General features: G+C 38.8%; 1 protein-coding gene across 1 annotated transcript; it reads left to right on the top strand.

The window, feature by feature from the left end:
• The first annotated feature begins 3,557 nt into the window (after positions 1 to 3,557).
• On the top strand, positions 3,558 to 9,086 carry LOC126608193 (acetylornithine deacetylase-like). The gene is made up of 10 exons (XM_050276027.1): positions 3,558 to 4,022; positions 5,462 to 5,706; positions 5,782 to 5,890; positions 7,182 to 7,320; positions 7,397 to 7,454; positions 7,574 to 7,591; positions 7,705 to 7,827; positions 8,006 to 8,159; positions 8,282 to 8,315; positions 8,547 to 9,086. Exons 1-10 carry the CDS (start codon positions 3,690 to 3,692, stop codon positions 8,648 to 8,650), a joined length of 1,317 nt encoding a protein of 438 aa, XP_050131984.1. The 5' UTR covers positions 3,558 to 3,689; the 3' UTR covers positions 8,651 to 9,086.
• The last annotated feature ends 4,201 nt before the right edge of the window (positions 9,087 to 13,287 follow it).

Genomic DNA, 13,287 nt, shown 5'->3' with positions numbered 1-13,287 from the left:
CCGAGAAGGTCAACGTTGGGTGCGTGGACCTAGGTCTTGGGTTGCTGGGCTTGGGCCCGTGCAGCATAGGAGAGACACGAGAAAGAAGGAGGCGCGGGGGCACTTGCCCCCACCTGTTAATTTGGGTCGCAAGGCCGTTGGGTTGAGGAGACATAAGAGGTAGCTTGCTGCTCCATGCCTTGGGTCTGGTGCACTAGGTCCATAGGGCAACCAGCTGGGCTGTGGCCTGGCGCCCTGCTCTATGCAATTTTTTTTTTCTTCAAGTAACCTTCTGACAATTTTTCTTGTGCTGCTGTAGGATTTTCAAACATGTCTTCCTCGAGCTAGAAGAATGACGGTTTTATTTCGCCGTTATATCGTCAAGGCGGATCTGCAAGTAAGCTAGGCTACTTCAAGGCTGCTTATGTCAAGGTAGGTTCCAATGAGCAATTCAAAGACTTCCTCAAGATGTTTAAGCACGCAATTCTGTTTGGGGTTCGCGTGAAACTGGTCAAGGATGGTAGCAGCCGTGAACCGTATGGCTCTAGCAAAACTATCAAGTTTCACCTTTACTACTTCGTGTTGGGGTTCACCTTTCATATGCCTCAATTCTTCCAAGATGTGATATGTTCCATGAAGTGTGCTCCTGCTCAATGCTTTCCAAAATGCAGTCCACATGATGGTGGGGTTCTACAACTTGAGCAGGTTCTTTGACTTGGACTTGACTGCCAACGAGTTTTGGTATTTCTTTGACATAGGCCACATCGATGGCGTTGGACAACTGAGGACTCGTCGTAGGCTCTTTAATCACTCGAGCAAAGGGGATCATGACTGGTTTAGAGAGACCCTAGAAATCAGTGGAGAATGGGAATCCAACTCCTCGCCTGGGCTGCGCGATCCAACTGCTTTCATCGATGGTAAGTAAGCTGCTTAGTCTCTAAGCCGCTTTACAATTTTTTTAAGCTATATTCTGATTTGTTCTCTTTTATTTATGTAGATTTGGAATTCATTCAACTCCCAAGACTTTTTCAAACATGAAGAAGGTGCACATCGCTTTGGAGATCCCTGCTGAATATTACGAGTGGCGTTGGCTGCTTAATAATCTTCGGAGGAGGAAAAGTGGGCTACCTTCGTAAGAGGAGATTAAGATGATCGAAGGTGAAACATTTGCTCATCTAATTGCCATTGTAAAGCCTGTTGCAAGCAAAGGCAGGAGAAAGAGATCTTTATTGCTTGCTCAAGAGCCATCGGTGAAGAAAAGGTCGAAGACTTCCTCTGCTGCTTGCGAAGGCTAGTCCATTGCTGGGAAACTCGTGATTGACTTGACTTCTTCAAAAGGGAAGAAAGATGAGTTATATCATTGCTAGAACTATTGCTGACAGGATTGCGCAACAGAGGAGTTCTATCGTGCCCCATGTGCCTGGTTTTATTCCTAGACAACCTTCCATGCCCAAATCCGATATGATTCCAGATGTGCGTGCAGCGACAAAGAGCAATGATGGTGATTTCACTACCAAGGTGGTGCTAGGGCTGACCCCTCTTGTTGAGAAGGAAGCAACAAGAATAGCCATGATCAGCCTGCTAAACCAACCTTAGGGGAGTTTTTCGAGATTCATACGCTGTTGAACCCCGATCTACTTGAAGACATGGAAACATGTGCCAAGTTTATTAATGGCTTGAGCAAGGTTGTCAACTATAGTTTCTTTGCAAGGCGTGAGGCTAAGTTGTGAAGAGGTTCCCTGCTTGCTATGATGCAGAAATCGATGATATTGGCAGCCGAGTACACGTGTATAGAGCAGGATGATGCCAAGGTTGCTAGGGTAGCAGAAGCTTGCTCAGCTACTGATAAAATTAAAGAGTTGAAGTCTGAACTTGCCTTTTTGAAAGGATCTAATGTCTCTGCCTCCATTGCTTAACAGCTTGAGACCGCTCGCCCAGAGATTAGTGACTTGAAGGCTAAACTTGACGCGATCCAGGGAAAGTATGGCGTTGTAGAGTAGGAGATTGAAGTCCAAGCATTACCAGTGCATGACCTTGAGTGTGCTATTTTAGAATTTTGGTCTGCCCTTGATGCCAAGGATGTAAAGTTACTCGCCATGCATAATGACGTTGTTTGACTCAAGAAGAATGTTAATAGACTTGAGTCCAAGGAAGTGGAACTGCAACGAGTGTTGTCTGCTAGTGAGAACATAAAGAATGAACTAGATGAGTTGTAGAATGCTCGTATTGACTTGATTGAGGAGAATAAGCAGCTGCAGAGCGAGAAGTCTAGTCTTGAGGTTGTCATTGGCCAAGGTCAAGTTGACTTTTATAAGCTTGGCTATATAGATCATTTCCTTGGCATGTCGTCTGACTACATTTTTTCTGGTAATGACCTTGAGCTTTTTGTTATTTCTTCTGAGGATCTACTTAAATTTTCTTTCTAAAGTGTCGTTGGTGGAGCATCTGAGGATTAGGCTACCCAGGTAGGTACGATTGAAGGTGGTACCGCCCAGGTAGGGGCGGCTGATGACAATTCTACCTAAGATGAGGCAGGTGTAGGTGAAATGCAGGAGGCTAATGCTACTGGGAGCGATGCGGCTGCTGAAGATGTAAAGAAGTCCCTGCATTAATGTTACTAAATTACTAATTCACTGAAGCAAAAAAACACATAATTAAGAGGATTAGAGCTAATCTAAAAAACCCATGTCATAAATCGGTAGAAAAATGATAGAGTAGTACCATAGTCGGGAAGAAGGTGCCTGAGTTGGATTTTCGCGAGAGGTTTGCGGAGAGCTTGCAGAACTAACGCTCGTAGCCTTCGAATACCTCACTCATCTCGATTACTAGTTTTACTGCGCGTGCATAAATCTAGCAATTCAATTGGGAATTGAGGAATCGGGAAGGCAACAATCTGAGGGTTCTCAAAGGGAGGATCGAGGGTTGTCTTCAACTTCGATGTTTAGATTTTGATCTTTATGAAAATCCAGATTCGACTTGGAGAGCCTTCGTGAAAAATGAATAGTTGTCTACTTCCCCTACGCCGTAATCATACGGGATGGCTATAGAATTTGTATCGGTATTAATTGGGATTTCCAGGTTGTTTGGTTGAGATGCTGCAAAGAGAGTTGGATTTAAACTTCCCGAGCTCAGAAGTAAAACATGCTATGAAATAAGAATCTCGACCTCGGGTGCAGAGCTCAGTAATGACAATGGTATTCAGTCGTCAAATCTAACCTCAGAGGCCACGACTGGCGTTAGGGGTAAAATCGGAAGGTTGATAAATTATTTTGTTTGGGCCAGTCTTATTGGACTGATTTGGTATTAAGTTTTGTCTTAATCATTAAATAAAATTATTATATGATTTTTGGTTAAAGTTTGAATTATTTAACCATTTTTATTAGTTTTTATTTTTTAAAACTATCTTAAGAAGGGGCCATTTCATAAATTTCATATAGACCTCCAAAATTTAAGAGACAATCCTGATTTGAGGAGATATGAGTGAATTAACCTGCACTTTACCCTGCTATTTTTATTAATGATGTAGGGTATATTGATAAATTTTTATTGCATTGAAATAAATATTTTTATAGAAGTCGTAAGTCCACCGTTTTCGGAATTCCCGACCTCAGCCTCACTCCTCTCTCTCTCTCTCTCAATCTCTTTGTCCACCACGACCCGAGAAAGCCAAAACCCACAGGAAAAGAAATATTCTGATTTCGCAGGCAGCCATGGCTTCCTCCACCGACGTGAAGAAAATAGTAGGCGACCTGGACAAGGAGTCCTTCGTATCCCTTCTCTCCAAGCTTATTGGGGAGTCCAAGTATCTCCAGAACAACCCACCTGAGCTGATCCCTCAAGAGGACCTAGCCGTCAAGCACGTCCTCGATTCCCTGCTTCCCCATAGTACCACCACAGGCGGTGGGCTTTTGGTTATCAAACACGTGACCTACTTCCCCGGCAGAGGCAACGTTATTGTGGAGTACCCGGGAACTGTTCCTGGGAAGATCTTGTCCTTCGTTGGCTGTCACATGGACGTCGTCACTGCTAATCCCAATGACTGGGTTTGTTTCTTTCATTCAATTTTCGGCTTTAATTTGGTCTGTGTTTGCTATCTGGGATTGGATTGAATTGGATTGGATTGGATTGGACTGGACTGGACTGGACTGGACTGGATTGGATTCTATCTATAGTGTAGAACGTTAGAGAGTGACAATTTTATGTTCAATATGTTACAAGCTGTTCAACCCAATTTTGTGTTTTTATTTTGTGTCGATTATCTTCGTAGGCTGATTGTTTTGGCATTTTCTGTTATGGGGTTTGTTTGAACTGATTAGAGCTTTTACTTGTTTCAGCTTTTGAGTGATTAGCGATTGTGTTAGTTGTTTGGAGGATTATCTGTTTAGTGTTAGCTTAATTCCAATCAATATTTGCCGAGTTTCGATTCTCTTTTTGTTGATTGGAACAGCTCTGCCTTTATACATTTTAGTTATGTTTCTTCACTTGGATTTTCCCAAATACATATGTTTTGCTTTATCCTTTGGGATTTATCCCAAAACTAATCTTTTGATTTGTCCATCTTTTTGTGATTGAATAACAGCAGTTTTCTTGGTTTTCTGATTGCTCATATTAAGCCTAATCCAAATGTCTTAACTACTGAAGTCTTCTATCCTTTTAATGTTGCAGTCAAAATCCCAATCATGATTCTTTCTGGTGAATTAAACTAAATCCAATCAATTTGAAACCCGAACAAGTTTGTTCGGTTGACAAATTTACCCTGCATAAATCATTTATTTTGTGGGCTTTCGTCCTTATGCTATGAGAAGTTAGATACTATAATTTGGTAATTTGCTGCCTTTAGATTTATGTTGTTCAAAATTGATTCCTATCCATAAATAATTTGATAATCCAATTCGAGTTGAACTCTGCTGATTTGAAAATTCTACAAACCCACAGATGGTTTTCGGGCTTTATTCTGTTTTTTTTTTTTTTTTTAACAAAATCCACTGTATGGTTTCCCTTGTCCATATATTAGTAACTATGGTCTAATTTCTGCTAGCTTGTCCTTCCTTCTTATTTTGCTAAACTACTTGTCTAGTTATGATCCCAACTGGAATCAGCTGGTAATATATTACCATTATAGCGTGATGCATCTGAAATTGATTATAACCATTAACCAGATTTTTTTACCCTCTTTTTCTTTAAGATCCTTCAGCTTACGTCATTTGACAATAAGCTTTGGTTCAAGACAAGCATGAAATCTCATAACTGTGGCCAATTAAATTTTGTTACGCTTCACATCTTACGTTTTGGAAATACAGTTTCAGATGCAAGTTTAGTCTTTTATTACAGGAGTTTGAGTTTTTCATTGGTGTTGTGTACAGAATAAGGGATCACCATTGGGCAGTAGTTAAAATGCGATAATGATTGTTCTTTCCTTTTCTCAATTTTGGTGGGTTAGTGATGATTCATTGTGCATCAAATTTGATTCTTGTATTTGCAGGAATTTGATCCATTCTCATTGAGCATCGATGGAGATAAACTTCGTGGCCGTGGAACTACTGATTGCTTGGGTCATGTTGCACTTGTAACCGAGCTCATGAGAAGGCTGGCAGAGACAAAGCCAAAATTGAAGTCAACTGTGGTTGCAGTCTTTATAGCAAATGAAGAGAATTCTGCCATTTCAGGAGTTGGTGTGGATGCGCTCGTAAAGGATGGGCTACTCAGTAGGCTAAAGGATGGTCCTCTGTAAGTAATTTTCATTTCTTGTAAAACAGGATAACCAAGAAATGTCATGCTGATTCATGTTTGTGTTCAACTCAGGTTTTGGATTGACACAGCAGATAAACAACCTTGCATCGGTACTGGTGGTATGATACCTTGGAAGCTTCATGTGACTGGGAAGCTTTTTCACAGTGGTCTGGCACACAAGGTATGCCACTGTGTCCTGTACTCCATTTGAAGTGACATTTCAGTACTTAATCTGCTTACTATTGAACCATTGGTTTAGATGTATATCCCGCTGCCTACTCCACTTCAGCTACCATGGTCATAGTCCCACCTGGCATAAAATTCTTAAGTTCGATCAATATGATGTTTAGGGTCGGGGATCAATGGTGAAAATACTAACTGAGCTGGACACTGTGAGCTGGATATAGTATTTTCAAAGGGGTCATGGTCGTCAATATAATACAAATCAGGGATGTTATTTTACTGTTGTGTGATTTATTATAGGAGCAAAACCACCCAACACTTTTGGGATGAGGTAATAATAAGAGAAGGCATAAAGATTTTCTTTGATAATAGTAAGGGTTGGTTTGGTATTGCTGTGCTTAGAAAAAAAGTTGTTGTGAGAATAAGCGTTTGTGAAATAAATCAGCAGAGTGTTTGGTAAACTTTTTTGTAAAAGTGCTTTTGGAAAAAAAAGCAGTCTGATAGTGGATCTTTTCATTAAAGGAGCACTGTAGCTCCGTGTGCTTTGAAAAAAAACCAGTTTTCCAAACCTGCAAATAGCAGCTTCAGCTTTTTCCTTTGGTTTCAGCTTATTCTCACAGCAGCTTCCAAAATAAGCCTTTTTTTTTTTTCAGTTTACCAAACACCTAAAACCCTCACAGTTTTTTTTCATGGGTGTTTTTTTTTTAAGCACTTCAGTCCCAAATCACCCCTAAATATGCTCTTTGATAAAGTGCAATATAGGATTTCAATCGCTGCTTCTGAACTATTCTGGGTAGGGAAGTTGATATCTGGTGTGGGGTTTTTTTGAATGTTGAAGCACATTTCGTCATAGCAAATTCTAGCCTTTTCTCTTTGTAAAAGGCATTTGTTGGACTTGCAGCCAAAGAAGCTAAAGAGTTATCTTGGTTCACAATTAATTTTTTTTTTCTTATCTACAAGAAGCTAAAGAGGTCGCACTTGGTGCGATGGCAAGTGCCTTCGCCCATGAGCTGTAGGTCTCGGGTTCGAGACTTGGGAGCAGCCTCTCCATAAATGGGGGTAAGGCTAGCCGACATTCACCTCTCCCAGACCCTGCGTAAAGCGGGAGCCTTGTGCACTGGGTACGACCTTTTTTACAAATGGCTCCTATATTTCGTTACAATAAAACTTTTTTGGAGCATTCCAGAGCCTGAACTTATGTCTTCTTGGACAATTGAACATTTGTATCGTGAATCACAATGGTATTACATCCTCTTTGTACTTATTTAGCTTATGTTGAATATCTGTAGGCTATAAACCCTTTGGAGCTAGCTATGGAAGCACTGAAAGAGATCCAGTTGCGGTTCTATAGAGATTTTCCTCCCCATCCCAAGGAAGAGGTCTATGGATTTGCTACACCATCAACCATGAAGCCAACACAATGGAGTTGTAAGTTTCTGGTTTCAAGCTTGTGGTGAAAAATGTTGGAGAATTATGGATTACACTGACCTCTTTTTGGTTTCAGATCCAGGTGGTGGAATAAATCAAATTCCAGCTGAGTGCACAATTTCAGGAGATGTCAGGTTAATATTCTCAGTGACTATTGTTTGAGGCTTTCTGTAGTAGTGATATTTATTTTCTTGGTTGTAGTAGAAGGAATATCTCATCGAGGATTTTTCTTATTAATTTTTGTTGTTTACAGGTTAACTCCCTTCTACAAGTAAGCAACTGGCTTTCTTTTGCGAATTTCCGTGTCCTAAAGGTTTGATGTAAAGATTTTATCTCTGCTCCATTCTCCATTTTTAACACACAAACACTTTTAACCTGTTACAGCGTTAAGGATGTTATGAAAAAGCTTCAAGAATATGTGGATGACATTAACGAAAACATAGGAAACGTAGAGTCACGAGGTCCGGTTTCAAAGTATATCTTACCAGATGAAAACCTAAGGGGAAGGTACTCTCTCTCTCTCTCTAGATGTTCATGTTTTTTTTTTGCTTAGCTACCATCAGATATTTCTCTTAAATAAATAATAAATAAATAAACAAACAGAACAAAACAAAACAAATATTTTTGGCAAGTTAATTATTAAAAGAAGAAAGAAAGTGCAGTCACATTTTTTGTCTCTCTACAGCCTTACATTAAGTTTTGATGAGGCAATGTCCGGAGTTGCTTGCGATCTCAACTCCCGTGGATTTCATGTATTGTGTAAAGCTACTGAAGAGGTTGTTGGTCATGTAAAACCGTACTCAATTACTGGAAGTTTACCTCTCATTCGAGAACTGCAGGTGCAATAATTTTTCTCTGCTTATTATTTTCTTTCTTCCAAGCCCTTTTTTTACTTTTTCTTTCCCTTCTAGTTTTCCTTGAGTACTCATTCTCTTAATTATATCAATTTGTTGTGTGCTAGGATGAAGGATTCGATGTTCAAACTGCTGGCTACGGTACAATGCTATTTCTTTTGGCCTTTGGGATTTAGCTCACAAAACTTACATATAGTTGAGAACTTGCCTATGGGCTGTCAGTTGTGAGAGGATGAGAGAACAACGGAAGCTGGGTTCAAAAGAAGGAAACCTAGTTTATTTAATGCATAATAGTTTGTTCTTCCTGGGAGTTGATCGGTTATTATACCCGAGTCGATGATGTTCTGATTCATTCCTGTTATGCATGTGCAGGCTTGATGGCAACATACCATGCCAAGAATGAGTACTGCCTTTTTTCCGATATGCGCCAAGGCTACCAGGTGTTTGTCAGCGTTATCTCTCAACTAGAAGACTGAGAATCTGCTAAGAAACAAAAACAACTTAGAAGAACGAGAATAACAAGTTGCAATGATACCAAATCACACAAAAAATGAGTAGTGCCTTTTTCTGATGTTTTCCGAGGCTATCGGGTGTTCGTCAGCAGTCACAACCCTGGTGTCTCAACTAGCGAAAGAAAAATGTAGGTATAATCGTTTAATTCTGTTTAGGGCATACGATCTGCACCGAGTTTAGTGCATTTCATTATCAATTGTCGATGCCATTTTGTGCGTAACTGCGCAATACGTTATCCTTTTTTTTTTTCATTTCCTGCATGAGCTTTGGAACTTAAGATCTCCATCTCACTTTGCTTATTCCGTGTCAGTTACAGTGACAGTTTTTGTTTTCCTTTTTGGGTTAACTGCATTCCCATTTAGGAGATTCTATTACAATCCAATCAAATAGTTTCTAGTATGTGTGTTAGATTAGTTGTAAACAACAGTGTGTTTGCCCCCTTACACTCAAATTTGAATCTTCTTTTGGGAGATTAGTGTAATTTAAATAGAATGCCGCTGTACACTTATGGATCGCAATACTGCATAAAACCGTCTTAACACGTGTGATTATGTAGGGTTTAGAAAGGATCAGTTTTCTTTCCGACGACTCTATCTTATGTCTTTCTTAATAGCATAGGGTAAGAGTTGGGTCATCACCGGAATGTATTATCATCAGATCTAGAACAGCCTTCCAGCTAAACCCTATAGATCGCCAGCGACACCGAAAAACAAATATTAACAACTTTAAGGTTCACACACCATAGGTAGTTGAAAGGAAACCATCAATGACGAGAAAACTAGTGACTTTGTTCACAGCCAAGCAACGCCTCAATGGTCGCAACATATGACTCTTCTGTTTCCTGAGCAGAGTCACAAAGCAAGGACCACCGGCAACTAAACAAGAGAAGCCTGCTACCAAGATGAAGCTCATGGAAACCCATGAGCAACATTGCCGGTAAAGGCAAATAACAAAGAGAAGGTGGTGGTGTAGGAAACATCCGAGCTAGTGGAAACACCGAAGCTCTACGCACGACCTCAATAGTATTCATGGCTGAAAATCAGAAAAATGATGAACAAGGAGGAGGGATACCAGTGGGGTAAGAGGAACAGAATAGATCGGGATAAAAAGCGGCGAAAAAACAATAGAAGCAAGGAAAAGTGGAGTAAGAAAGAGGGGGGACGAACGGCGACCAACCTCGGTCGAAGCTAGGGTCGCTATGACCGGATTTGCTCAAATATGAAAGCCTCACACAAAAAGGTGAGAAATACTCATAATAAGAGAGAAAGACTCACTCAAAGAGAAAAGATTTATATGGACTTTTGTCGAGTTTTTAAAGTGACAAACCTTCGTAAGTAAATTACAACATCAGTTTAGGATTTAGGGTGATTGGTTTCTAAATTGACAAAATGCGCAGCATATTGAGCCATATATCCTAATAAGGGTAAATTGCGGTTTGACCCCTTGAATTATCATCCTAGTTGAAATTGACCCTTACACTATTTTTTTTGGTAAATTAGCCCCCTAAACTATTTAAAATCAATCAATTAACTCCTTGCTGTTAGATTGCGGAATCAATTCCATCAAATTCAATGGCAAATTAGTCATTTCATCATCAATTGTTACTTATCAGCCATAACCACCAATAAAAATTTGACACATAGACACATAATAATTCAAAAACATAAAAAAAAAACCAAACGTTTACATAATGGATAATCTCACATTGTCATTACACATTATTTTGTTTTCAAATGTCATAAGTTCATTGATGGTTATAGTTGACAAGTAAGAAATGACAAAGGAAAGGCTATTTTCCCTTTGAATTTGACCGAATAGTGGATGGAATCTACTGACAAGGGTCAATTGGTTGATTTCAAATAGTTTGGGGGGTTAATTTACCAAAAAAAATAGTTCAGAGGGTCAATTTCAATTGGAGTAATAGTTCAAAGGGTCAAATGGCAGTTTACGCATCCTAATAAATAGGCAGTTAGGTTTTTGCTTATACGTCCCGAGTTCGAAACTTCTTCTTATTCTCAGTTAACGTAATAATTTCAAACCCTTTCTCTCCCGTAATAATCCCTACCATAAGTTAATGGGATAGTTTCGAGCTTGTTATGGATTGGGGAAAATTTATGAGAGGATGAGTATGACGTTGTATGCTCTTTATTACTCGGTGGCTAAATGTTATGAAACTCAACAGCTCCACATGAATAAGCTTAAGGAATGGATGAAGTGTTACATTCTAAACTTGGACCATCTGGAATTGAGATGATTTGGCTGGTTTACCACAAGAATGAATTGGAAAGGATGGAAGATGAACATGAAGGCCGGGAAGAACCAAATGTCTTGCCCCAAAAAGAAACAATAAAAAGTTTATTTCAAAGAATGAGAATATAACAATTTGGTGGTCCTTCAAGGAACACTTCCTCCTTAATTTCTAGTCATGCTAATTAGGTGAAAAGAGAATAGAGAATTTGATAATTAATTGATTTAAAAGAGTGTGAAAAGCCACTTAGTACTATGGTCTAGTGATATTCCTCTTCACTTTAAGTAAGAGGTTTTAGGTTCGATTCTTGTAAAAGGTGAATTTGGACCACATTATTACTAGCCTATGTGAGGCTTAGCCCATTCCCCCACCCCATTAATGTAAATAATATCGTTTGTTCAAAATAAAAAAAATAAAGTTAAAAAAAGTTTAGATAAATTGGGTTGGATATTTCATAAGCCAAGGTAGTCTAGAAACTAATGTTGAGTGTAAAGAGATGGTAATAGATGAATAAACTAAAATGCGTGTGTAAAAAGTAAGTTGAATGTGAAGAGACTGAATAAAACTTATCTTTATTGTGTTTATATTTTGGGGTAAATTACATTTTATCCTTTTAAGTTTGGGTGCAATTGCAACCTCATACAATATCTTTAAAATATTTCAATCTCATACATTAATTATCATTTATTTCAATTTCCTACATCAGATAAAAAATTCGTTAAGTTATGACATGCCAAAGCCAAACCCATATTTTTTATGACGTGACATTCAATTATGTCATGTAAATGAGAGAGAAACGAGAGATGGAGAGGCTAATGGTATATTTATTCTCTAAGTGATGACATGGTAAATGCAGAGCCCTCACAGCAATCCAGTTCCCTCTATCTTGATAGCCATCCCAGTTTCTCGAGTTTTGTTCTCTTCTTCAGCTAATGGTATTCAGACATCTTTCGAGTGATGAAATTTGCAGGTCACACCAAATTTACATTGCCCAATTTTCAAGTAGAATGCGCATGGTGGTTTAGAACATTGCTTTATTGCTTGTTGGTCTTTCTATCATCGCTGAAGTAGATGAGGAACTCAAAGGACTTGCCTTCAGAGATGGTGCAGAAGCCGTCGGATCTGATCAATGACTGGTGCATGAAGAGGTCCTTGCCTCCGTCTTTTGGGCGGAGTTGGGGAAGGGGTTGGGAAAGACGAAAAGGACGGGTCGCCGGCTGTGATTTGAGCGAAGAGAGAATAGCAACTTTGGCACAACGAATTCCGGTGTCCCTCTATAGCTCATTCTCTATCTACGTTTCAGATTTTATCAGATTCGAGGTGGAGAAAAGAGAGAGAAACGGGAGAGAGATGAGAGATGGAGAGCTAAGAAGATGAAGTGGTACTGGTGGAGACCAACTTTTTATTTATTTTATAATTCATATTTCGTTACGTGGCATAATTGACTGTCACGTTAGTAAAAGTATGATCTTGCATTTGCCACATCATCACTTAATAGTTAACTTACTAGATTTTTTAAGCGCGTATGAAATTGAAATAAATGATAACTAAATGTATGAAATTGAAAGGTTTTAAAGATGTTGTATGAGGTTGTAATTGTATTCAAACCTGAAGAGATAAAATGTAATTTACTTAATTGCTTTTGCTCCTTTCTATGTGTCTAGGGAATTCAATCTAAATATTATAGTTTAATATATTGTTATCTTATTTAATAAAAAAAAATTGCAATGAAATTTTGATCAACGGAAAAAAGTGAGGTTGTCCTTATCTTGAAACCAACGCTAAAACCACAAAAAACATAATTCATCATGTTGGAGCAATATTAGAAAATATGAAAAATATAATTATAAATTCCAATGGTAATATTTATAAAGAAAATCACACCATCAATTGTGTACATAATTATAAGAACAACTAAAGGGAAAGTAAGAAAGACTGACAAACTTGGAGATTGAGGCTTGTATATAAATGCAATGTCCTAAAGATAGAACTTCGCCCCTACCATTGTGCTTGTAGTTCAGTAGACGTATGTCTCCCAGGATTCAACAATCTATAATCTAAAGTCGAAGCACCTCATTTTTCGGAATATAGCGAACTTCATATATTCCTACTCTCATGACACGACTTGGAATTTGACTAAGAAAGAAGAAAAGACACTGAAGAAAACTCTTCTCTTAATTCATTTAGACGTATGAGATGCTTGAGTTTATATAGAACTCGAGCCACTCGTTTTGAAACATGGTGACTGTTGCCTAAAGTTCCAACGAACAAATGCAACTCATGAATTTGAATTCAGCTATAACACTTGACTCTTATGTTTTCATTCACACAAAAACTAAATAAATTAAACTA

Source organism: Malus sylvestris, chromosome 16, assembly GCF_916048215.2.
Source record: "Malus sylvestris chromosome 16, drMalSylv7.2, whole genome shotgun sequence".
In the NCBI taxonomy this organism is placed as follows: domain Eukaryota; kingdom Viridiplantae; phylum Streptophyta; class Magnoliopsida; order Rosales; family Rosaceae; genus Malus; species Malus sylvestris.
This window is presented reverse-complemented; position numbering and strand designations above follow the sequence as displayed.